The following is a 27,433-nucleotide window of genomic DNA, read 5'->3' as shown; positions in this document are numbered from 1 at the left end:
GGAACAAAAGTGGGCTGTCCTCTCACACAGTGAGGTAAACATGCTTAATTTACATAATCCTGCCTAAAAGAGGCAGGATTAACCCATTCTTTTGGATCCCTTCCCGCCACTGTAGAACAGTAGTTCTTTTCAATGGAGATCGCAGCTGAAGCATCTTTGCAGCAATGAACATTAAGAACTAAACAAAGAATCCATCAAACTACTTTATTAACAAATGCCTTGCAAATGTTGAGGGTGAAGCAAGGTACCAGCATTCCTCAGGGGTCATCATTTTTCTTGCTACTAAAAGCAAGATTCCTTCCACTCACATGAACCTGCCACGGGATGGGAGGATGAAATGAGAGAATTATCTCTAAAATTCTTATAGCATTCTTATAGCATGTCTTTCTGTGTTGTGAGAAGCGTTGGGCTGTTTAATAAACTACTGTAAGTCTTGCCTAAGAACAACCATACAGTGGAACCTTGTTTAACGTACCGCCCTCCTTACTTTGCCCCAGGATGCCAGCAGAAGTCGCGAGGCCCGATTAGCGAAAGCGCGCCTCATATAAGAATGGTTTCGGCTTAAGAACAGACCTCTGGAACGAATTAAGTTCGTAACTGGAGGTACCACTGTATTTCCTATAATCCACTTTGACCAATAAACCCACATCTTTTACTTTCTACATCCCACCAATTTCTTGGTCCTTTTGCAATCACTAGAAGCACACACAATGCACTTTGATATTTCAGAGTCAACCCAATCCTGGCTTGGCTTTCTCTCTTGCTCCTTTCATAATTTGTTCTCTCACCTGGTTTTATTTCAGAGTCCCAGACTTGCTCCCTGCTCCCAATAGAGTTTGCCTCTGCTTTACATATAACTTCCAATGGGGAAGTGTCCTAACCAGCCTTAAAGTAACAGCCTTAAATACTCCATAAAAATTAACCTGTACTCTGTATCCTCTGGTGCAGCACTCAGCATCTTAAGCTAATTGTCACTGGTGCTACTATCCTCCATCTCCATCTCTTCCAGTTCTGTTTTTAATCTGAAAGAAGAAAAACAGGATAGCCAGCCTCAAAATTTGAGATATGTAGGGTACTGTTACAAGGCTACAAAATACCCTATGTGTTTTGGTTCATTCTTCCTCAGGAAGAAATAAAACAGATTAGAGTGCTTCAGTAACTCACCGTGTCTTAAAAAGTGATAAGCTACAGACTACAGCTACATCTTGTTGGGATCATTCCGAGGCTGTGGAATGAATCAATGTAACTGAGAACATAGAGATTCAAGGAGGCATAGTGAATGGCGTCAGAGGTGTCACTTTCCAAAGAGTGGAAGCTGCAGTAATATGGAAGAAGCAGCCCACAGCATTTCCCCAGATACAAAGAGCCATCAGAACAAGAGATAAGAAGAATCACCTTTTAGATTCCCAATATTTACACAAATAAGGTATAGAGCCTAGAATTCGTATTGCATTTTATAGCAAAATCCTTTTTAAAAAAATCCAGCACTATGTTCTAAGGACAAGAGGATTAAGCTAGCACCCTAGATTCCAGGCTCCTGGCCTAGAATCTTCCAGAGCTGAACCCCAGAACTAGAACCCTCAGTTCACTCCCACTGCTTACCTGCTACATCTTTGCTTCAAATCAGAATGGTACTTAGAGACTGCTTCAAGGTATTCTTTTGCTGCCTTGTTTTCCTCTTGAAACAACTTCCTGGAAATTAAAGAAAGGCAATCAGAAGTCCAGCTCCCAGTGATCCACCTGTCTAACTTCTGCACAAAAAACTGGGCAAAAAGCAGGTCTCTTCCACTAACCCAACTCACATGGGAAAGTCTTCTCCTATTTATACTTTATTTATACTCCCATTTATACTCTGTAAATTGAAGTCAAGTTATCAGACCTGCAGTGGGGCGTCTCTGACCTGCAGGCCTACAGTGGTACCTCGGGTTACAAACGCTTCAGGTTACAGACTCTGCTAATCCAGAAATAGTACCTTAGGTTAATAACTTTGGTTCAGGATGAGAACAGAAATTGCGCAGCAGCGGCAACCATAGCTGCCAAGTTCTCCCTTTTTTAAAGGGAAATTCCCTTATGCTGAATAGGCTTCCTCGCGAGAAATGGGAAAACTTGGCAGCTATGGCGGCAACGGGAGGCCCCATTAGCTAAAGTGGTACCTCAGGTTAAGCACAGTTTCAGGTTAAGAACGGACCTCTGGAATGAATTAACTTCTTAACCCGAGGTACCACTGTAATTTTTCATTTGGAACATGGCTTAAGTTTACCCTCAGTACTTAAGACATCTTACCCTCATTTGGGTATGGGTCCTTCGCCACATTAGCTCCACTTGCAGAGGGGGAAATGGCACCACCAAACCTCGATGACCTTGCCTCCTAAGTGGCAAAGGCAGCTAAGGATTGAGGCATTCCTAAGCAAGAACAGGAGAACCTCTGGCTCTTAATCTGACATAGGCTACCCTCTTCCATGCCTCTCTGGGGCTGCCATATGGCCTTCTCCCTGGCTTAGTTACTACAAAACCTACCAAGTTACTATATACTGTATATACAAAAGTTGAACTAAGTTTCTATACTGGGACAGTAAGGAAAACAAGGCAGAGAAATGTGTTTAAGTGAACACAATCTACCATGTTCTTTTGGGGAAGCCCCACTGAAATGAACAAGAGACTATGTATATGTTGCAGTGCATACTATTTGGATTTGACTTGTGATTCACTACCAACATTTCCCCACAATGTTCTATAATGTGCAGGGAGTTTTTCACTGTCAAGTTGTTGTGGTAATGGCTCCTAGGTTGAATCAGGTGAATTATTCCTACCGTAGCTTACTGAGCCACATTTATGAGGGCATGGCTTGCTTTCTGGGTGAGGTGCACCTCTGGTTTATGCATATTTGTTTGTTTGTTTAAAGATAGTTTCCTTCCTACTTTAGCACACTTTGCATAGTGTTCATTTATACCTTTAAAAAATTGCACATGGTTAACTGAGTTTTAATCAGTGTTATGTTAAAGGAGGGTCCAGGTTACCCTATAGTATACTCACAAGGCTGTTGCAGCCTCCTGGCTCTTCAGGAACTCCCTCTCCTTAATGAAGACCGACTGGCTAATCAAATCTAATTCCTCATGGGCATGGGCCAGTTTCTCCTGGATCATTTTCTCTGAGGAAATATTACACAGGGATTTTTAAAGGCACATCAAGGTAAAGAAGTCCAATTTGTTTCAAAAAATGAGGGTACTTCCAGACAACAACAGGAGTGATTTTTATTTTCATCTTATTTTTTTGTAATACTGCACTAGTGCAGTCTTATTCAGTACTAGTTACATGGGATCTGTTTCCCAAGTAATGCATAGCTTTCTTCCACTCCCGAACACGGAACTTCACTTTCTCTTTAAAGCACTCCTACCGCTGCCACCATAGCCTCTGCTGCTTCTCTAGGCAGATCATGTGTGTAAACACGAACACTGATGTACCTGGTGTGTGCGTGCCTCTCCATTTAACTAGTTCAGTTTTAGGAGAAATTGCACTCCAGTCTAGTGTCATTTTTCACACTAATGATTTCACAGTCACTTCCAGTTAAGTATCATTAAAAATGGTTAACCCACATTCCGCACAGCTCACACAAATACAGTTGCCATGCTATCCAAGGAAATAGAGGAGGAATCAAAGGGGGTTTGGATGGTATACAAGTACTGTAAGTAATATTGTAGGATAATTGTGTTTAAGATAACTTTTAGCTTCATGAGTTCTCTTAGAAGGTGTCCAAAAAGCCACAGACTCTCACCTTCACTGAGCAAACACTCCTTCTTCTCTCTTATGTCAGCCACTGCTGGTTTCTCCCTAGCCTAAAACACAGCAAACAGAATTCAAGGGAGAGAAATGAGGGGCAAATCTGCCTGTTTTGGTTTCTCTCCATTTCTCATTCTTCCAGTCTTAAGTTCAATCTTCCACATCAGTTTGTGAATTTCTGTTGAAGCTTCATGAAAACTCATCAGCATGTTTGTACAAATTTGTCCTATTATACATGTTTAGAAGCAATTTTAAGACAGCTGGAATGCTACCCAGTATTGGAAGTAGGCATGGCCCCTTAAAGTCCAAATGGCTGTTTTGTGGAAGCAGCCAAAGAAACATAAACATATTCACTTGATGGGAGTGGTAAAGTTATCAAGAAGGAGAAGCTGGTTTGACTGCTTTGCTTACTGCTCATGATACAAGCCCCTTATACCCCAAGCCAGATGGACGGGGTAGAAATAATAAAATTATTAATAGTAGTGTAGGAATGACCACCGGGCACGAGGCACACCACCACCCATGCATATAAGCCAAGGCTTGAACTTCAGGGTGCGAGGCAAACCACCGCCCACGAACAGGCTGCAGCTATCTGAATGTCATGCCATCGGTCTCACCTTTGGCTTTCTTAGTAGTCTGCCGTGTCCTGTCTGTGACCTTTGCCTCCCTTTGGAGAGGCATGGCTCACTTTCCACTTGGTAGGAACATGACGTGGTGGAGCAGGTCTCGCAAATGTCAGAGGAAACATGTGTCAGCTCATGATGTAAAAGCGCTAAAGGTCAGACTATTCCTACACGTGTGCATATTGTGCTAATCAAAGGAGCCTCTGCCGAGCTTGCCAATCAGCTTGCTTTCACTCAGCTCACTTGCAACAACTCCCTGACTGGTGTCCATCACTACAAGTAGTAGTAGTAAAAAAGGTAAAGGTAAAAGACCCCTGGACAGTCAAATTCAACTATAGGGTGTGGCTCTCATCTCTGCTTTCAGGCCAAGGGAGCCAGCATTTTGCCACAGACAGCTTTCTGGGTTATGTGATCAGCATGACTAAACCGCTTCTGGTGCAATGGGACACCGTGATGGAAGCTAGAGCACACGGAAACACCATTTACCTTCTGCCAACCTTACGATTGGCAAGCCCAAGACACTTGGTGGTTTAGACCACAGCACCACCTGCGTAATAGTAGTAGGTACAAAACACCTGAATAGGGCTAATGGTTCCATCTCTCTGTATGTTCTTGCTGCTCTGGAGCAACCAATAAGCTATCCAATAATCCTATCAGTGTGTGCCAAGAGTAGCTTTGACACACATAGTGGTGAAAGTCTAGCTCCATGTGTCATTGGAGCTCAGGTGGCAACAGCTCAGCCCATTTCAGTCTGACATCTTATGTTGCCTCATCCTACATGATGCAAGCTGACCATGCTTATGGAAGCTACAGAGAGACGGCTCCTGAAGTGACGGTGGAAACGGGCATCCAGTTTGTAGAAAGCAAGGCTAAGGGCATGAATGTGGTTCACTAGAGTAACTAGCAACCAATCTGTGAACAAATAAACCTTCTTCCCATGTTCCTTCCACCCCACCCTCCATACAGCTTTTATTTCCAGTGTACTGCCTGCTCCTCTAGTCAGAGCATATTCCCATTCATACATTTCATCTATCAAAAGAAAGCTAGAGAAACTCCCCATCTCCAATCCTTGCTGCTCAGCACTTCCATATTCTAGCACATTTCTGAATCAAGGCATAAAATACAACAGTCTTACCAATGACAAACTTAGTAGGTCTCTAAGGTGCTACTGGAAGGAATTTTTCTATTTTATTTTAATTTTGTTTTGATGGCCGTTCACAAATGTTTCAAGTTCATTTGATGTTACTCCGTTTCCAAAGTTAAAGGCAGAATACAGGGATTCTCAACTCTCAGTTTCTACTATATTCACATATTGTCACTTGGACATGAACATTTCTGAAGGTCACTTATTATCCTGCAGTGGCTCTATAGCAGTTGAGTTCATACTAAAGACAAAAACTTAGCCCTTACGTAAAGCTCCCAGAGACTCTTGTGCTTCTCCATCAGCTCATTAAGTAGGTGCTCAAACTCCAGTCTGAAGGCATGAAAAATAAAATCAGGACAAGATAGAACAGAGTAAAACTGTTAATGGCGAGAACAGAACTTTCCTAAAGAGAAGAACCTAAAAACTGCCTATATTAGATCACACTAAGGGGTCATCTAGCCCAGAACTCAGTATTCAATAAGCACCATTCAGATGCCCTTGAAAGCAAGATCATAAGCAGAGGAAGTAGCTATCTCCATCTTCCCCCCTCCCCACACTTGATAATCAGATAATCAGAATCAGATAATCCTGAATATGGAGGTTGAATATTGTTGTTGTTTTATTAATTATATTTCTTACTCATTTTTCTCACAAAGACTTGAAAACTTAAACACAACCAATAAAGCCTGAAAACATAACTATATGGATAAGAGACAGGTCTGATAGATCTCATACCACCAAAAGAGGTTGCAGGTGTCTGAAACGCTTCAAATTAATGCCTGAAACCCTTCGAACACCTGGGTAAAGAGGAAAGCATTTGCCTGGCCCCTACAAAATAAAAAGATAGTGCTCTCCCAGGGGAGAGCATTCCACAAGCAGGAGGCCACCACTGAAAGGCCCAATTCTCATGTTGCAATCTAGACCTCCCGGGGAGGGGTCAGATGGAGAAGGGCCTCAGATTACATTGATTTGTGCGGGGAGAGGCAGTGAGAATAGGTGGTGATGTTTCTGTTTTGCTTAATATATGTAGGGCTTGATGTCAGCTTTATTTGTGTTGGTACTCCATTATTCTCTTGTGTTCTTTTGATGGTTTGAACCTATAAAACTGTATGTGACTCAGGACTCCAATACGGTACTTCATTGGAGTCCTGAGTCACATACAGTTTTATAGGTTCAAACCACACTTTAAATTGAATCCACGTACTAGTAGCCAGTGGAACCATGCTAGAATTGGTGTTATATGTGGAGACAGTCCTGCCCCAGTACGATACGATACGATACGATACGATACGATACAATACAATACAATACAATACAATACAATACAATACAATACAATACAATACAATACAGAACAACGAAATTGAGATTCTACATCAAACTTACAACAACAAATGCATATCGACTCACTCACTTCCCATCCCGCCTATACATAATTAATCCCCTAAAAACTCTAATACCCCTCCTGAATTGCCCCCTACAACTCTGATGCCCCACAACTGAATACAGACCCTCCCTCACAGACTGCCTTTCGCTGCGTTCACACCCCTGGCCAACCCCAATCTCTCACCATCAAAAGAACACAAGCAAATAATGGAATACCAACACAAATAAAGCTGACATCAAGCCCTACATATATTAAGCAAAACAGAAACATCACCACCTATTCTCACCCCCATCCACCCTCCCATCCCCTATCTACCTCGTTTTCCCTCTTTCTTCTTAGCGTCTTAACAAATGAAACTGATTTGCAAAAATGATACATGTCAAAATATGAGAGACACTGCACACACCTTTGTAATTCAAGAAATCTTTAATAAAAAATATTTTTTAAAAACAAACAAAACGAAATTGCTCTTGGATAGAAGCTATTTCTCAGGCGGCTAGTACTGGTCTTTATGACCCTATACCTCCTTCCAGAAGGCAGAAGCTGAAAGAAATCATTTCCGGGAAGTGGGGAGAGTGCACCCAATTATCCACTCCGCAGTTTTTACAACCCTGGACAGCGCTGTTCTTTCCTCAACCATGCAACTCCCCAACCACACACACAGACCATAGGTTAATACACTTTCTACAGTACAGTGGTAAAATGCCCTCAAACAGGTCCTTTGAAAGATTGTTTTTCTGGAGGATTCTCAGAAAGTATAGCCTCTGCTGTGCTCTCTTCATCGGGTCTTTGCTATTTGCTCCCCATCTTAGATCATCTCTCAACTCCATTCCCAGAAATCAAAACACTGAGACCTGTTCCACACACTTCCCCTCAATATTAAGTGGTTGAATATTCAGTTTGCATTTCCTAAAGTCCACAATTATCTCATTTTTGTTTTATTTAAATTAAGGAATAGATTATTTTCCCTGCACCACTGCACCAACTGCTCAACTTCCTTCCTATAACAATCTGGCTGCCAAATTCTGCACCAGCTGCAGTTTCTGAACCATCTTTAAAGGCAGCCCCATATGTAACACATTGCAGTAGTCCAACCTTGAGGTTACCAGAATGTAGACAACAGAAGCTGGGCTTTCCCTGTCCTCATAGGGGTTAAAAAAGAAAGAAAGGTAAAGGACCCCTGACAGTTAAGTCCAGTTGCAGGCGACTCTGGGGTTGCGGCACTCATCTCGCTTTACTGGCCGAGGGAGCCGGCGTACAGCTTCCGGGTCATGTGGCCAGCATGACTAAGCTGCTTCTAGCGAAACCAGAGCAGCACAAAGAAACGCCGTTTACCTTCCCGCCAGAGCAGTACCTATGTTATTTATCCATGTGTACTTTTGGGCATGCTTTCGATCTGCTAGGTTGGCAGGAGCTGGGACCAAGCAACGTGAGCTCACTGAGTCACAGGGATTCGAACCACTGGCCTCCTGATCGGCAAGCCCAAGAGGCTCAGTTGAAACTGATGGAAGGCATTCTGCATTGTCAAGGCCATTTGAGCCTGAAACATCAAAAATTTATCCAGAAGTGCCACATACCTGCTCCAGCCTCATCCAGAGGAGACCACATCCCATCCACCCAGTCTAAGGAACCACCTACTACCAGTGCCTTAGTCTTGTCTAGCTTAAGCTTCAGTTTATTATCACCCAGTCCTTTACTGAGGCAAGACATGGATCTAGCATAGTCATTGCCATGTTGTTGTTGTTTGTTGTTTAGTCGTGTCCGACTCTTCGTGACCCCATGGACCATAGCACGCCAGGCACTCCTGTCTTCCACTGCCTCCCGCAGTTTGGTCAAACTCATGTTGGTAGCTTCGAGAACACTGTCCAACCATCTTGTCCTCTGACGTCCCCTTCTCCTAGTGCCCTCAATCTTTCCCAACATCAGGGTCTTTTCCAAGGATTCTTCTCTTCTCATGAGGTGGCCAAAGTATTGGAGCCTCAGCTTCACGATCTGTCCTTCCAGGGAGCACTCAGGGCTGATTTCCTTCAGAATGGATAGGTTTGATCTTCTAGCAGTCCATGGGACTCTCAAGAGTCTCCTCCAGCACCATAATTCAAAAGCATCAATTCTTCGGCGATCAGCCTTCTTTATGGTCCAGCTCTCACTTCCATACATCACTACTGGGAAAACCATAGCTTTAACTATACGGACCTTTGTCGGCAAGGTGATGTCTCTGCTTTTTATGATGCTGTCTAGGTTTGTCATTGCTTTTCTCCCAAGAAGCAGGCGTCTTTTAATTTCGTGACTGCTGTCACCATCTGCAGTGATCAAGGAGCCCAAGAAGGTAAAATCTCTCACTGCCTCCATTTCTTCCCCTTCTATTTGCCAGGAGGTGATGGGACCAGTGGCCATGATCTTGGTTTTTTTGATGTTGAGCTTCAGACCATATTTTGCGCTCTCCTCTTTCACCCTCATTAAAAGGTTCTTTAATTCCTCCTCGCTTTCTGCCATCAAGGTTGTGTCATCTGCATATCTGAGGTTGTTGATATTTCTTCCGGCAATCTTAATTCCGGCTTGGGATTCATCTAGTCCAGCCTTTCGCATGATGAATTCTGCATATAAGTTAAATAAGCAGGGAGACAATATACAACCTTGTCGTACTCCTTTCCCAATTTTGAACCACTCAGTTGTTCCATATCCAGTTCTAACTGTAGCTTCTTGTCCCACATAGAGATTTCTCAGGAGACAGATGAGGTGATCAGGCACTCCCATTTCTTTAAGAACTTGCCATAGTTTGCTGTGGTCGACACAGTCAAAGGCTTTTGCATAGTCAATGAAGCAGAAGTAGACGTTTTTCTGGAACTCTCTAGCTTTCTCCATAATCCAGCGCATGTTTGCTATTTGGTCTCTGGTTCCTCTGCCCTTTTGAAATCCAGCTTGCACTTCTGGGAGTTCTCGGTCCACATACTGCCTAAGCCTGCCTTGTAGAATTTTAAGCATAACCTTGCTAGCGTGTGAAATGAGCGCAATTGTGCGGTAGTTGGAGCATTCTTTGGCACTGCCCTTCTTTGGAATTGGGATGTAGACTGATCTTCTCCAATCCTCTGGCCATTGCTGAGTTTTCCAAACTTGCTGGCATATTGGGTGTAGCACCTTAACAGCATCATCTTTTAAAATTTTAAATAGTTCAGCTGGAATATCATCACTTCCACTGGCCTTGTTATTAGCAGTGCTTTCTAAGGCCCATTTGACTTCACTCTCCAAGATGTCTGGCTCAAGGTCAGCAACCACACTACCTGAGGTGTACGAAACCTCCATGTCTTTCTGGTATAATTCCTCTGTGTATTCTTGCCACCTCTTCTTGATGTCTTCTGCTTCTGTTAGGTCCTTACCACTTTTGTCCTTGATTATGGTAATCTTTGTACGAAATGCTCCTTTCATATCTCCAATTTTCTTGAACAGATCTCTGGTTTTCCCCATTCTATTGTTTTCCTCTATTTCTTTGCATTGCTCATTTAAGAAGACCCTCTTATCTCTCCTTGCTGTTTTTTGGAAATCTGCATTCAGTTTCCTGTATCTTTCCCTATCTCCCTTGCATTTTGCTTGCCTCCTCTCCTCCGCTATTCGTAAGGCCTCGTTGGACAGCCATTTTGCCTTCTTGCATTTCCTTTTCCTTGGGATGGTTTTCGTTGCTGCCTCCTGTATAATGTTACGAGCCTCCATCCATAGTTCTTCAGGCACTCTGTCCACCAAATCTAAATCCTTAAACCTGTTCCTCACTTCCACTGTGTATTCATAAGGGATTTGATTCAGATTGTATCTTACTGGCCCAGTGGTTTTTCCTACTTTCTTCAGTTTAAGCTGGAATTTTGCTATAAGAAGCTGATGATCTGAGTTACAGTCAGCTCCAGGTCTTGTTTTTGCTGATTGTATAGAGCTTCTCCATCTTTGGCTGCAGAGAATATAATCAATCTGATTTCGATGCTGCCCATTTGGTGATATCCATGTGTAGAGTCGTCTCTTGTGTTGTTGGAAGAGAGTGTTTGTGATGACCAGCTTGTTCTCTTGACAGAACTCTATTAGCCTTTGCCCTGCTTCATTTTGAACTCCAAGGCCAAACTTGCCAGTTGTTCCTTTTATCTCTTGATTCCCTACTTTAGCATTCCAATCCCCTGTAATGAGAAGAACATCCTTCTTTGGTGTCATTTCTAGAAGGTGTTGTAGGTCTTCATAGAATTGGTCAATTTCACTTTCTTCAGCTCCGGTAGTTGGTGCATAAACTTGGATTACTGTGATGTTAAAAGGTCTGCCTTGGATTCGTATCGAGATCATTCTGTCATTTTTGAGATTGCATCCCATTACAGCTTTTGCCACTCTTTTGTTGACTATGAGGGCCACTCCATTTCTACTACAGGATTCTTGCCCACAGTAGTAGATACGATAGTCACCCGAACTGAATTCGCCCATTCCCTTCCATTTTAGTTCACTGATGCCCAGGATGTCTATATTTATTCTTGTCATCTCATTTTTGACCACATCCAGCTTACCTCCACTCATGGTTCTTACATTCCAGGTTCCTATGCAATATTTTTCTTTACAGCATCGGACTTTCCTTTCGCTTCCAGGCATATCCGCAACTGAGCGTCCTTTCGGCTTTGGCCCAGCCGCTTCATCAGCTCTGAATCTACTTGTACTTGTCCTCCGCTCTTCCTCAGTAGCATGTTGGACGCCTTCCGACCTGAGGGGCTCATCTTCCAGCGTCATAACTTTTATATGCCTGTTGTCTTTGTCCATGGAGTTTTCTTGGCAGGGATACTGGAGTGGCTTGCCAGTTCCTTCTCCAGGTGGATCACGTTTAGTCAAAACTCTCCACTATGACCTGTCCATCTTGGGTGGCCCTGCATGGCATAGCTCATAGCTTCTCCGAGTTATTCAAGCCCCTTCGCCACGACAAGGCATTGATCCATGAAGGGGAGTCATTGCCATGGCTAATAGCAATTGCTAGACTGTCCTGTATAAATTTGGCTACTCCCTTTTTATAGCTATTTAAGCTAGAGGCCATCACTACCTCTTGTAATCAATTCCATGCACTGTGTAAAAGACTGTGTCAGGATTTCACCCAACCTATTTGGTCTGGCATGTTATACCTCTCCTATCCTATTGTTTTATAATTTACTGGCTGGCTCGGCCACGCGTTGCTGTGGGTCATCCCTGTGATTCCCCCCACCCTGTCCCGATCCATGACATATCCCGCCCCTCCTCCCTCCAACTCCCTGGCTCATCCCTGTGTTTCGGTAGGACACCCTTCCCTCTGTTTTCCCCAGGAAGTGTTGTCCCCTCCCCCTGGGCCCATTGGCCCCTGCGCACGCATCGTGAACATTTTAATATATTTAGATTAAATAATTTGGAGCCTGCACTTTCATGATTTTTACATTTATATGTAAATGTAAAGGTTACATGTATATCCCCCATCCCAGGCCAAAACCTTCTCTCTAATTGAGTCATCACATGAACAAAGTGGTACTTTTTATCAGTCCTAAACCTACCAGCAATACCTACTAGCCCACAAGCATTGCAACTTTATTCCACAGAAATTGAAATTTATGGCACTCTTGCTAAAATAATACATATTGTAATTAATTGAAATTGGAATAAAGTGTAACCCAAAACTGTTGAGACAAGGTTCTACAATTACCTCTGGTCTCTTTGCTTCACTCTCTCTTCCTGGATCTTGGCTGTGAGTTCTTCAATTCGCTGTTTACGCTCTAGGTTCATTTTCTGCTGCCTGATAAACAAGATAAAGCTGAGGTGTAGAATTGGGCTTCCTTTTAAAAAAATTTTTATGAGCTTAAGTTCTGATATGCATAGGATCAGGCTGTCAGAATACTTGCTGACACAGTTCTCACAGAACACTAAGCCAAACTATGGCTTAGCATAGATGTGCATGTGCAGGTTCCTGGAGAAATCATGGTTGCTGTACCCCTTCCCAGGGGCGTAGCGAGCCGCCGCGACACCCGGGGGGGGGTTGCGGCGTTGCTACGTCACTGAGCGGGCTTTCTACCTGGAGTTTGTAGCTGGAGGTGCGCAGCTTTGGAGGCACAGGGGGGCGGCGATACCCCGCCACGTAACGGTGCATCCCCCCCCCAGCGACTCCAAAGCCGCGGGATTTCTACCTGGAGTTTGTAGCTGGAAGCGCATATGTGTTACGTAGCGGGATATCGTCGCCCCCCTGGCGACTCCAATCCACGCGCCTCCGCTACAAACTCCAGGTAGAAAGCCTGCTCAGCGCGGCGGGGGCACCCCACAAGTGGCACCCCACCCCGCGACTTCCAAGCTGAGCCTCCAGCCTCCCGGTAAAAAGTCCGCTTGGCACGGTGCGCCGAGCAGACTTTTTACCAGGAGGCTGGAGGCTCAGCTTGGGAGTTGCGGGGGTGGGGGCGCCAAGTGGCACCGCCCCCATCGCCCCCCATTGTGACGCCCCTGCCCCGCCGTCGTGTTACTTGGGGCTAAGCCATGGTTTGGCTTAGCACACCTTTTGAACATGGGCTTGTCTCACTCGGAGCAAACCTTGGTAATAGCTTGTGGCTTGTCTGGAGTGAGGCGATGGATCCTTCTGATTAGAACTGGAACTGTATTCCTCTTTCCTTTACATACCATTCCGGTGTATAAGACGACTGGGCGTATAAGACGACCCCCAAATTTTACAGTTAAAATATAGAGTTTGGGATATACTTGCCGTATAAGAAATACGACCCGGCGTATAAGACGACCCCCGACTTTTGAGAAGATTTTCCTGGGTTAAAAAGTAGTCTTATATGCAGGAATATACAGTATATACCCTTCAGTATTTAATTTTATTTCCTCCCAGTTTCTATTTATGTCCGTAGGTTTATGAAGAATTCCAGGGGGGTGGAGGAGGGGATATAAAAGGATAACATTAAGAAATCTGATACACAAAATAGAGATAAACCACATAAATAAGACTGATGTCTCATTCTAACCCAGTTGAGCCACAGCTCACCTCTGCGTCTCTGTTTCTGTCTCTTCACAGTGCAGCTGTACAATTTGTCGTGTCCCTACAGGGAAGATGAGTACTAGTGTTTAGAGAACTCTGGTTATTCTTTTTATGTATAATATTTCTATCATGACCATATATACATGTTCTCTAACTTTCAACTGACATCAAAATTCTTAGTGTCCAAAGAGAAGAAAAAATTTGTGTATCTTGTTGAAAAGAATATTCTCAGCAGCAACTCGCTTTTAAATTAATGACAAGCATTATAGTTTCATAGAAACATTTCAGGGAGTGGATGATGGAAAGTCCAACTGGAGATTCCAAATGCTAATCCCTATATTTGACTGACACAGCTCTTTGAAGCTACTAGTTCTGCCTCAATCCTTCCTCAAATGAGAAATAAACTGAAGGAGTAGCTATGTTGAACCCAACATACTGTTATTAGTTTGTGGGTGCCAGACACCCAGAAGTCCTGAATTTACTAAGTGTTAAATTTTAATCAATGCTTGGAGCGTTAATCTGGAAGTCATACTCTTAATAGCTGGATTCAGCTTCTCATGTTCAGGGATTGCCTGAGAGATGGGCCTTTAACAAAGATAGAATAGGGAGATGGGACATAAAGAAAGCAAAGACACTGTGCCAGCCAGCAAATGACTAGTGCCCCACCCTGCACTCTGAGATAGTTAGCAGAGACAAAGCAGAGTTGAGTTTAAGATTGCATTTGGAGATGATGTCAGGGCTGGTTCAGCTGCAGGTCAGCCCAGAGACTGAGACAAGCAGAAAAGTTTATTCTTTATTGAAGGAAACAAAATACAAACAGAAACATATGGGCAAGATTGGTCCCAGTAAAGCAGTTTCCATAACTGATTATTTGTGCCTCCTACTTCCCCTTAAGCCTCCTCCCTGTCCACCTGATTCCCAACAATCTTAAACTCTATTAGGGAGGGGGCCCCTGCAACCTTTGGGCTCGTTGTTCTGCATGCAAAGCCCTCTGTACCCTTGAAGACAAGGGAGGAGGGGAGCTGAATACAGTAGGACCAGCCAGCTCCTAGGAATCTGTTGCAGCCTCAACCCCCCGCCTCCTTTCCAGCTGCCTGTCCTACATCTCTCTCAATCAAGCCTGTTGCTTGTTCAGTATCCAAAGATTCTGCCTTCCTCTTCTGAGGCTTCCCTAGAGGGTTCTCCGGCTGGAGCCTTCAACTACTCCTCATGCAGCCAGTCCTGACAAAAAATAGTTGCAGTCTGTAAGAATGCAGCAAGCTGGAGGCTTAGCCATGCCTCGTGATGTTTTTGATCCAGGCTGCTGTGGCGACAGGAGAAGCAAGAATCAATGCTATAAGCCAGTGGTTTTCAAGAAGTGTGTCGTGGCACCCTGGCGTGCCTTGAATGATGGTCCTGGTGTCAACACAAGCCTCTGTCTCTCATTCCTTCCCTCCCTCCTCTGATGCCCTCTCATGTCTCTGCCTCCCAAAGGCTTGCACAGCTGTTTATTGCAGTAGCCCCGGCAATAAGCTCCACAGGCGAAGGGTGCCTCTGGGAGGCACCTCTCTTTGGGGTGGGGGTGGGCAGCTCAGAGGCCAGGGACGGCGGCAGCAACTGCCCAGAGGACTCCCGAGGAGAGGAAGCTGAGGGAACACTCCACAAGGGAGGGTGTTCCAAAAAGGGTGAGGGGCTGTTGGCTCTGTAGGTGACATAACTGGGCTCCTGAGCTCCATAGAGGTGGCACAGAAAGAATGTAGTAGGTTAAGGGAGCCGTGGACCCAAGAAGGTTGAAAACCTCTGCTGTAAGTACCTTCATCATAGACTCAGATCGTATATATGTGTAAATAAACCATATATCCTAAGGACACCATAGTATCCTCTGTGCTCAGTCTCCTGTTCTCAAAGGAAACATGAACCCTGAGTAAGCACCTGGCCCCCTGGAATCTTGCACCGCTCAGAGATTGGGGTGGCATGTAACAATAAAAAATGCAAGAAGTGTACACCAGTCACAGTTAATTCTTCATATATTTCCTATAAAATAGTGTGGACATTAGCCTCCCTGTCCGTTGTGGGGGAGCATCTACATCAGTCATCATTGTCTTCCTTACAGAGAGTCCTTTGCACCACTCCTCTGTTCAGAACAGATGATGGGTGGGTGTCCAGTCCTGGCATCCCATGAAATGCTGACATGCTTAAGGGAACGTGTTCAATGTAGGAGAAGCTGACCCAGTGTACACAAGAACTGAGCAGGAAGAGCCAATTGTATTGTAGATTTCTGAGGGATGTTTACTGAGACCCTTTGCAGGTGCCATACAAAATACTGGCAGGCACCATGATACTTATGGGTAGTTCACTGACAATCCCTGATCTTCACTATTGACACCTCAGATAATATCCAATTGGTCATTCTTGAAGGCACATTACACACTGCAGTTAAAATAATAGTAATACAGTATATGGACTACCTAAGGAAAAGTTTTCATATTTACTCAGATAAAGGATATATAATCAAACCCAGTACTGAGAAAATGGACTCTGTCCCTGCGAAAAAAAAAGCAGAGATGCTTTGGAAGTGTGCTAAAACTTGATTGTGCTAAAGACCCCAAAAAAACTCCCATTCTTGCTGTCACCTTTCATTTCACTCCATATTTCCTCAAGGCTTGACTTCTCAGCATTTACTGCAAAAGGAAAAGAGCTCATTTAGCTGCTACCTTGTTTCTTTATTAATAACATAATTAGCCATTCACTCAAAGTTCCCAAATAATGCATACCTAGTAAAAAAAATAACAATAAAAAGCTGTAACAAAATACTACACCCACATAGGTCATTTTAAAAAAAAAATCACAATGCAGCATAGGCCTGGACTAGTTGCTCTCATTTGCTCTTTTATTTTTCTGTTGTTCTTATGTTCAATATATGAATTTTACTTTTATCTGCTATAGAAATGCTTTTTGCAATAAATAGCAGAATAAATGAATAAAACTAGAATTAGAAATGTTTTAAATAAATAAAACAAACAGAATGATGGACTAGATGGGCATTTGGTCTGATTCGGCAGGGCTTTTACATTCTTAAGAACTTACTGGCAATTTTATTATGCAGATTCTTTGAAAGTGCCCTCCAAAAACCAGCTATAAATCACAGCAATTACCAGACTTCCAATCTACTGCTATTCCCAACACAAGTGCCGATAGGTTCAGATTAGAACAGGAGAGAAAATGCTTTAGAGGAATTTCCCCCAAAATCGAGAATAAAATATAAAATATTGATAGATGCAAAAGAAAGGTTTTCCCTGCCGGATGAGACTATACTATGAGGCATCCTGTCTTTGTTGGTTGAAGGAATGGATGACATTAGAGAATTCACATATTCCAGTCTTAGAAAGTCATGACAATATTTATGGTTGGTACGCGTATTTATGGTTGTTGTTGTTGTTTAGTCGTTTAGTTGTGTCCGACTCTTTGTGACCCCATGGACCATAGAACGCTGTCACGGTCTGGTTGGCAGGAGGTAGCAGGCCTGCCTGAGGACGTCAGGACCGGGGGCAAGATGGTGGTGTGGAAGCAGGAACGGGAGTCCAGGTGGTGCAGGGCTGAGGGTGCAGCAGCAGGCAGTCACAGGGTCAAAGAACCGAAGGGAAGCAGGGTGTAACAAAGGCGAAGGTCTGAAGGTTGAGGAGCAAGGAGTCACGAAGGCGAAGGTCTGAAGGTTGAGGAGCAAGGCGTCGGCTAGGCGAAGGTCCAAGGGTCAAGGAGCAAGGCGAAGAATCAAGGAACAGGAGGCCAGATGCAACAAGGCAGGGATTGCGTTGCTGTGGCAAAGAGCCGAAGAGAAATGCTGAGCTTTTATCCCTCCCAGCTCTTGCCACCAGGTGCAGTGAGTTATCAAGTGGCCTCAGCTGAGTGGCCACTCCTTGCTTCTCCAGCACAAGCTGAGGCAGGCCCCAGTCCTGCAAAGCACTACAGGCCCCAGAGCCTGACTCCTGCCCATACTCCTGACACACGCCAGGCACTCCTGTCTTCCACTGCCTCCCGCAGTTTGGTCAAACTCATGTTCATAGCTTCAAGAACAATGACCAACCATCTCGTCCTCTGTCGTCCCCTTCTCCTTGTGCCCTCCATCTTTCCCAACATCAGGGTCTTTTCCAGGGAGTCTTCTCTTCTCATGAGGTGGCCAAAGTATTGGAGCCTCAGCTTCAGGATCTGTCCTTCCAGTGAACACTCAGGGCTGATTTCCTTCAGAATGGATAGGTTTGATCTTCTTGCATTCCATGGGACTCTCAAGAGTCTCCTCCAGCACCATAATTCAAAAGCATCAATTCTTCGGCGATCAGCCTTCTTTATGGTCCAGCTCTCACTTCCATACATCACTACTGGGAAAACCATAGCTTGAACTATACGGACCTTTGTCGGCAAGGTGATGTCTCTGCTTTTTAAGATGCTGCCTAGGTTTGTAATTGCTTTTCTCCCAAGAAGCAGGCGTCTTTTAATTTTGTGACTGCTGTCACCATCTGCAATGATCAAGGAGCCCAAGAAAGTAAAATCTCTCACTGCCTCCATTTCTTCCCCTTCTATTTGCCAGGAGGTGATGGGACCAGTGGCCATGATCTTGGTTATTTTGATGTTGAGCTTCAGACCATGTTTTGCGCTCTCCTCTTTCACCCTCATTAAAAGGTTCTTTAATTCCTCCTCACTTTCTGCCATCAAGGTTGTGTCATCTGCATATCTGAGGTTGTTGATATTTCTTCCGGCAATCTTAATTCCGGCTTGGGATTCATCTAGTCCAGCCTTTCGCATGATGAATTCTGCATATAAGTTAAATAAGCAGGGAGACAATATACAACCTTGTCGTACTCCTTTCCCAATTTTGAACCAAGCAGTTGTTCCATATCCAGTTCTAACTGTAGCTTCTTGTCCCACATAGAGATTTCTCAGGAGACAGATGAGGTGATCAGGCACTCCCATTTCTTTAAGAACTTGTCATAGTTTGCTGTGGTCAACACAGTCAAAGGCTTTTGCATAGTCAATGAAGCAGAAGTAGACGTTTTTCTGGAACTCTCTAGCTTTCTCCATAATCCAGCGCATGTTTGCTATTTGGTCTCTGGTTCCTCTGCCCCTTTGAAATCCAGCTTGCACTTCTGCAAGTTCTCGGTCTACATACTGCCTAAGCCTGCCTTGTAGAATTTTAAGCATAACCTTGCTAGCGTGTGAAATGAGCGCAATTGTGCGGTAGTTGGAGCATTCTTTGGCACTGCCCTTCTTTGGAATTGGGATGTAGACTGATCTTCTCCAATCCTCTGGCCATTGCTGAGTTTTCCAAACTTGCTGGCATATTGGGTGTAGCACCTTAACAGCATCATCTTTTAAAATTTTAAATAGTTCAGCTGGAATATCATCACTTCCACTGGCCTTGTTATTAGCAATGCTTTCTAAGGCCCATTTGACTTCACTCTCCAAGATGTCTGGCTCAAGGTCAGCAACCACACTACCTGAGGTGTACGAAACCTCCATGTCTTTCTGGTATAATTCCTCTGTGTATTCTTGCCACCTCTTCTTGATGCCTTCTGCTTCTGTTAGGTCCTTTCCACTTTTGTCCTTTATTATGGTAATCTTTGTACGAAATGTTCTTTTCATATCTCCAATTTTCTTGAACAGATCTCTGGTTTTCCCCATTCTATTGTTTTCCTCTATTTCTTTGCATTGCTCATTTAAGGCCCTCTTGTTTCTCCTTGCTATTTTTTGGAAATCTGCATTCAGCTTCCTGTATCTTTCCCTATCTCCCTTGCATTTTGCTTGCCTCCTCTCCCCCGCTATTTGTAAGGCCTCGTTGGACAGCCATTTTGCTTTCTTGCATTTCCTTTTCCTTGGGATGGTTTTCGTTGCTGCCTCCTGTATAATGTTACGAGCCTCCATCCATAGTTCTTCAGGCACCCTGTCCACCAAATCTAAATCCTTAAACCTGTTCCCCACTTCCACTGTGTATTCATAAGGGATTTGATTTAGATTGTATCTTACTGGCCCAGTGGTTTTTCCTACTTTCTTCAGTTTAAGCTGGAATTTTGCTATAAGAAGCTGATGATCTGAGTTACAGTCAGCTCCAGGTCTTGTTTTTGCTGACTGTATAGAGTTTCTCCATCTTTGGCTGCAGAGAATATAACCAATCTGATTTTGATGCTGCCCATTTGGTGATATCCATGTGTAGAGTCGCCTCTTGTGTTGTTGGAAAAGAGTGTTTGTGATGACCAGCTTGTTCTCTTGACAGAACTCTATTAGCCTTTGCCCTGCTTCATTTTGAACGCCAAGGCCAAACTTGCCAGGGGTATTTATGGTATGAAAAGGTGAAAGTTCAGAAAGGATTTATAAATCATATAATTAGGGGGGAAAGTATAGAGTATGGGATAAATAAAAGAATTTATATTTATAAATATAAAGGTAAAAACGAGGTAAAAATAAAGGTAAAAACGAGGTAAAAACACCACTTTGGGAGATAAAGGATGAGCAAGTAAAATATTCAATGATACATTAGGCAAAATATATTGGTCATAATATAGATATGGAGGCATGGGAACAATTGTGGAATATGGATATAAAATTTACAGCTTGTTTAAGAGAAAACTATATGAAAATATTGATCATATCTAACACCGAGTAAATGGGCAAAAATGTATAAATCTAAATCAAATAAGTGTTGGAAATGCAAAGAGAAATGTGATTCTTTTTATAATATATGGTGGTCTTATAGTAAGGTTAAGGCTTACTGGGAAATGATATATAATGAAATGAAAAGTATGTTTAAAATAATGTTCGTTTTAAAAAAAAACCAGAAGCTTTTCTCTTGGGAATTATAACTACCTAAACTGTATAGAAACTTATTCATGTATGCGACTACAGTGGCAAGAATGCTACTTGCCCAAAAATGGAAAGAAGTTCCAGCAAAGGAAGAATGGATACAAAAACTTACAGAATATGCAGAAATGGTGAAACTTACCCGAAGAATAAGAAATCAAGATAACAAACTTTTTATAAAAAGAATGGAAACGGTTTATTGAATATTTACAGATAAATTGTAAACAGATAAAAACATTGACAGGATTATTGTAATAACCTGCAGTTTCATAAGTGTATATTTAAAGAAGATGAATAAATGAGCAAATTAAGTTAATTTGGATATGCAGAATATATTAAAATTTTAAGGAACAGCAGAAAGAGGGGGAAGGAAGTCAAGTTTTGAAATGTCAAAATGATTGTAAAATCAGTGAAATGTATAAATCTGAAAAGTATAAATAAATATACAGAGAGTGCAGCAGCAGCAGCAGCAGCAGCAACACACACACACACACACACACAGGAATTTCCCCCAAGAATTTCAACTGCAGTTTGCTTTAAGCTAGAGGTTTGGTCATCCTTTTTAAAATATATATACTGTATATCATCCCAAAACCCAACCAGACAGATCTATCAAAAATATAGATCTTGCACAGAATTCACTTTGACTTCTATATTCTTAGATTATGAATAGTGTTAACTAGAGTGATAGGGAGCTTTGGGCACAACCTGTGCAAAATTGGCAAAACACATGGACACTTATTAAAATGGTAATTATGTCATTTCAGTAAGCTTATTCTCAACACTGGCATATCTAAAAGAATGCCTGACATCAACTTGCCTGAAGTCTCACACAGTAAAGCATACACAGCTACTAAATACAGTGGCGTAGCGTGGAGGGGCATGGGGGCCGTGGCCAAGGGTGCACAATATGGAGGGCACAAACCAGGTGCCTCTCCAGATCCCCTCGTGCCCTGGCGGCAGCAGGGGCTGGAGAGCACAGAGGGTGAAGACCGATCACCCTTTGCATGTCCCACCCACGCAGCTCCCCCTTCCCAGGGTCAATCCCAGGGGCAGAGAGCAGCTGCAGCACCTGCCCCGGCCGTGGCTTCTCCATCAAGGCTGACCTGGAGGGTGGAGAGAGGCTGTGGAAGCGCCGGCCTAGAGAGGAGAGTCCGCCCACTTCCTGGACTGGTGTGTGCGAGTGTGCGAGTGTGCCAGTGCCGCAGCAGCCTCCCTCCGTGCACCGCCCCCTTTGGCCCATGCACTATTTACCTACACTCCACCATTGACTAAATCAGAGGTCAGCAAACTTTTTCAGCAGGAGGCTGGTCCACTGTCCCTCAGACCTTGGGGGGTGGGGTGGACTATAATTTGAAGGAAAAAAGTGAACCAATTCCTATGCTCCACAAATAACCCAGAGATGCATTTTAAATAAAAGCACACATTATTATACTCATGTAAAAACACCAGGCAGGTCCCACAGATAACCCAGAGATGCATTTTAAATAAAAGGACACATTCTACTCATGTCTGATTCCCGGACCATCCGTGGGCCGGATTTAGAAGGCGATTGGGCCGGATCCAGCCGCTGAACCTTAGTTTGCCTACCCATGAACTAAATATTGCTGCTGGTGGAAGAGAAAACTGTAAACCTGTTATGTATTCAATCTGGTGGCAGCAGTAGTCACCAGCAATTTTTCCCCACAGTGCATTTGAAGCAGAGCAGCATATCTAAGCAGTGAAAACCTGGAACCTCAGTCACAGTACCCTTTAAATGTGATGAACCATTCTTAAATTGTGGTGGTGCTAATGCTCCAGTGGCCAGGGAAAGAATAGAATCCTGCTAGGTATAGAATGAGGCTTATTGAAATACAATGTGTTATTTTCAGTAGAGTTGTTCTCAATTCACACACCAGTGCTCCTTTGAAAAAGAGCTTTTATGTCTATAGCAAAACTTTCAGATTAAATATGTGTTTTGTTCATAGTCAGAAAAACAGCTACATGGTGCAACTGAATTGCAACCAAGACTTAAAATACAAATTGGAATAAGAGAAGTGCTTATTATTCAGGTTCAGAATTATTCAGGTCAAGCAGTTCAGTGAGCATCCCCTCAATGCTTCATATAGTCCATGTTTGTCACATGGTGCTAAAGTTACCTACATATTTCCAGTTCCCTTTGCAGTGTCTGGCTATGCTCATTTGCCTCAGAGAGCTCCTCACTTAATATCTTCTTGGCTGGAAAAAAAAACCCAGTTATACACACTACAGAGGACTAAGAATAAGCAGTAAAGAGTAAATAATGAAGGGAGAACAACTAAAACCAATGGGCTGGATCCCACCAAGGAGTCCCATTGCTGAAAGGATTTACACTTGCCCAAGAGAACACCCTCCTCTGCAACCATACCTCAGATCCTCCCATTTTGCATCATCCCCTTTGACTCCTCAACATAATAGTCAATATAAACCGAAATAAGATTAAATTTATTATAATCATCAATTCATTATCACAACAATTCATTATTACAAAGTCTCCAAACCCCACTAGCAACCACTCAAGCACACACCCCACCAACCCCTCTCTCAAACACTCCTTCCTTCACAAACACTTTTCCATCTCCTAAACTAGGGTCACCAGATGCAGAAGATGACAGGATTCCTGAACCTTTTGAGAGTTGAGTAGAAGAGGGAATTTAAACAGGTGTGGTTTGTCATGCAAGCACTGATGTACGCCAGGGACAGAGGAGTGCAGGGTGGCTGGAGGCCTGTATTTAATGGAGCAGGGGGGGTCTTACTAGGCACCAAGGAAGGAGTTGGGGGTACTGTGGTGCTTGCAACCACCACCATAACAACAGGGGCTGAGTGCGCCGTGTGCAGAGGCGGGGCACACGTTTTGGGGGCAGGGCAGGCAGCCGCAATGGCGCCCCTGGGATCGAGCCGCTTGAGGCCCCCCCCCCGCCCCTATCTTCTTACGCCCCTGCTAACCTCTCTGCACTCTTCTTACCTTGCTGCAGTTTATTGATCCTTTTTACTAGCTCTTCAACTTTTGGCTCCAGAATTTCCACTACAAAAGGCAGAAGAAATCTTACCTAAGCCAGATTCTTAACTATGCTAATTACTAACAGAATAGTGACTACTTTAAAACATGAATTCACTATAATCACCTGTATATAATTGTATGGTTATATTGACATAGCCCACAAGCCTTGATGCTGTGTTTTATGATTCCCCATGCAGCCTCTATTAGGAGACTTTTCTTCCTTGCACTAAATCCCCTCCTCACAAACATTTTTCCTCATATCTTCCACTTTTCGCTCCCCTTGCAGCTTCAGGTCAAGTCAATGCTGCCTCTAGGCGGTTATGTATCCTAGGTATAGTCCTGTTTGAAGGGCTCTCTGGTCAAACTTCTAAAGAGAAAGAACTTGAAAAGGGGGGAGCAGGAGGGGTCTAGAAGTTGCCTGCCAAGAGTTGTCCCTCTAACCTGGGCAACAAACTGAGCCAGGACACAGCTCATGTGGTCAGTGTCTTCCCCACTATGGCAAGGTGTACCGTAATTCTATATAAAGCTTAGTAATTATTTAATAAATTGCCATCTGTACATATACATTAGTGTATGCAAATTAGTGTCCTCTTTTGCTCTTTTTTGGCCATGTGTAAGTGCCAACCCTATGTCTGTCTGTCTGTCTGTCTGTCTGTCTGTCTGTCTGTCTGTCTCTGTTTATGGCCTTCACGCCACTCACCGTTTCTTTTAATGGATTCTCCAAGGTTGTCCACCCCAACTTCTACAGAGTAATGAAGTCACTATGTATAGTGTATTAACCACACATTTTTTATGCCCCACCAAGAAGCACAGAAGAAATGATGCAATGTGTATTTCATCTCCTGGAGGGCATGGAAACATCTGTTACCACTATATACCAGGGGTCGGCAACCTGCGGCCCATGGACCACAAGCAGCCCACAAGGGTCGTTTAAATAGTCCATGAGCTGCCCCTGAACCGAGCTGCCCATTCAGCAATTCCCGCACGCTGCACTAAACCAGCACAGTGTGGAGCAGGGACTTGCTTCCACAGCACCGAAAATCGCGTCTGTGCAGACGCCGGAAATCGCATCTGCGCAGACGCAATCTGGCCCACAGAGCGATCTCAACGGGAGTGAACTGGCCCAGGAGAGGTAAACCTTGCCGGCCCCTGGTACAGGCAACCCTGGCAACTGTAGCTTGTTGTGGGTGCTGGGAATTGTATCTCTAGCAAGGGGGGAACAACAGTTCCCAGGAATCTTAGGGAAAGCTATGACTGTTAAAGTGGTATAAAAGTGCTTTAAATGTATGGTCTGGACATGACTGGATCAACAAATGTAAACCTCAATTACTACAAAGAAAAGTCAGAAATCCATTCCTTCAAAAGTGTTTCCCAGCTTTTCTGGTACTAAGAGCAGATAAAATTAACTGTTCCAGTTTTCAGCAACCCTTTATACACTGCTGTTATCCTCTGCATGCCCTATTCTCTACTTGGATGCTTAGTTCCTGGTTATTTCCTTCTAACCAAAATACCATTCTGCATTTGTTTCACAAGTGACAGTATCTCCTCCATTTTCGTTGCAAAGTCCCAGGGATCTGTAGAGAGAACAAAAGCAAACACAGAATTGTCTGGATGTTGCCATAACTCAGCATCCACCACATAAAGTCAGTCACAAAAGAAGCCAGCCACGTGAAAACCCAAGGGCCATTGAGGCCTTCTGCAGCTTGCTTTGCAAGGTAAAGGTAAAGGGACCCCTGACAGTTAAGTCCAGTCGTGAACGACTCTGGGGTTGCGGTGCTCATCTCGCTTTACAGGCTGAGGGAGCCAGCGTTTGTCCGCAGACAGTATTTCCGTGTCATGTGGCCAGCATGACTAAGCCACTTCTGGCAAAACCAGAGCAGTGCACGGGGAGCGGTACCTATTTATCCACTTGCACTTTGACGTGCTTTCGAACTGCAAGCCCTTGGCTCAGTGGTTTAGACCACAGCGCCACCCGCATCCCTTTAGCTTGCTTTCTATGGAACAGTTATTCTCTCATCCTCAATTCTCCATCTGAAAAGGGAACAGCAATGATCTTTTTTCAAATTAAGAGGAAAACAAGACTATAAAACATTTTGCACATGGAAAGGGTGATAGAATTCTAATAGCAAGTTTTCAAATTTACTAGAATGCAAAGATTCTCAGCAACTGAGCTCTTCAGGCAGGCTTTCTTTCATAGCTAGATAAATGAATCTTTACCGCAGATATCCACTTGTTAGGGTTTTAGTCTTGGTTTTAAAGTATTTGGTTTTGTGTTTTTAAATGTTTTTAAATATTTTATGTACAAATCACCTTGAGACAGAAGGTTAGAAGGCAATTAATAAATCAATTGTAATAACAATAGCAACAGCAACAAATGTAGATGTGAAACACTTGCCAAGTTTAGACAGGTGGGATACCATAGAACTGCCCAAATGGTGGAACTCCCTCCTGAGATTTGTTCACCTGTCATTGTTATCTTCCAGATGCTAAGTGAAGTACAGTATATCCTTCTCACTTGGGCTTTTAAATATATTTAGGGTTCCACCAACCGTTACAGATTTTTTGATGGCTATTCTTTTGGTTTTCTGCTTTTATTATGTTGCTTATTGTAGTGTAGTGGGTCTTCAGTGATTTCAGCTCAGTGCAAATAAGAAACAGGAGGCGAGGATCTGATACAACACCTCTTTACTTCAAAGAACAGGTAAGAGCCAGAACGCAAGGAATGGGGAAAACTGGGGCTTATATAGTAACAGAGAACTAGCAGGGGAAAGATACATTTTGGCGGGAACCAATGGCAAGGATTCCCTCCAGCGGAAACTAATCCGGCAGTGGATCCAAATCCTGCACTCTGAACCAGCAAATGATAGACGTTCCCGCTGGAACTTGTACATTCAAATAAACTCTGTAATACACTACAATAAACTCTATATTACAGTACATACTTGGCTGTGCTATTACTTTAATACACAACACTTATTTCATTCATTTATTTGTCCTAAATAAATTTGTTTTAAAAGGAGTATACATTATGGGTTAGGCAGTAATCCTGTACTCCCTCACTGAAAAGCCTCCCTAATTCAAAGAAAGCTGCTTCTGCATCCATTGCACCATTAGGATGTATATTCCTTGGTAAGATATATATTCATAAGAGCTGGATTATCAACTCCATATCCTTCCAAGATCTGTACAGATCTAGCTGCTGTGTCCTGCAGGTGGGAACATAGCTGGCAAGTGGATGTTTAGCTCCCAGGTCACAGTGGGTGGCCTTCAACAAAGGCGGACTCTGAGTAGACTCACTGAGATTATTAAACATTACTTAGTTAGGTCAATTGATTTCAACGAGTCTACTCAGAGTCAGCCTTTGTTGAATACCACCCAGTCTATTTTCCTTGGAAATTGGCAAGGAAAGGTTGTACACTGTCTCCCCTGTGCTGCTTCTCCCTTCAAAAAGCTCCCCTAGCCAAAGCTATTTTTCTTCACAAAAAATATGCTATTCAGAGTTGAATAGATCTGTGTAAAGATAGTGAGAAAGTATGTTGCTGGTCTGTATTCCACCGTTTTGTTCTTATATTCTGAATTTTTGTTATGCTTTCTTTCTTTTTTAAGTGTGCTGTTTGTTCCTCACATTTGAGGGGAAACTGGTGGCCTTTCTGGACAT

The 27,433-nt window shown here is 43.5% G+C and overlaps 1 protein-coding gene across 1 annotated transcript; it reads right to left on the bottom strand.

Annotated features, from left to right (window-relative positions):
- Nucleotides 1-185: 185 nt before the first annotated feature.
- Nucleotides 186-27,433, bottom strand: LOC118097568 (synaptonemal complex central element protein 1). The gene is made up of 13 exons (XM_088658924.1): nt 27,401-27,433; nt 25,287-25,398; nt 23,740-23,799; nt 22,899-22,973; nt 16,541-16,588; nt 13,935-13,989; nt 12,609-12,698; nt 5,811-5,874; nt 3,773-3,833; nt 3,034-3,148; nt 1,603-1,692; nt 924-1,022; nt 186-314 (listed from the first exon to the last, which is right to left on the bottom strand). The coding sequence occupies exons 1-12, from the start codon at nt 27,431-27,433 to the stop codon at nt 965-967; spliced, it is 861 nt and encodes a 286-aa protein (XP_088515050.1). The 3' UTR covers nt 186-314; nt 924-964.

Source organism: Zootoca vivipara, chromosome 15 (assembly GCF_965207765.1).
Source record: "Zootoca vivipara chromosome 15, rZooViv2.hap1.1, whole genome shotgun sequence".
NCBI classification, from domain to species: Eukaryota; Metazoa; Chordata; class Lepidosauria; order Squamata; family Lacertidae; genus Zootoca; species Zootoca vivipara.
This window is presented reverse-complemented; position numbering and strand designations above follow the sequence as displayed.

Coding starts and splice junctions, on each gene's coding strand:
- LOC118097568 (XM_088658924.1), bottom strand. CDS start 27,433: ATGTCCAGAAAGGCCACCAGTTTCCCCTCAAAT. Junction 13,990..16,540: donor AATATGGAGTGAAATGAAAG/GTGACAGCAAGA, acceptor TCTTCCCTGTAG/GGACACGACAAATTGTACAG. Junction 5,875..12,608: donor GTGAAGCAAAGAGACCAGAG/GTAATTGTAGAA, acceptor TCATGCCTTCAG/ACTGGAGTTTGAGCACCTAC.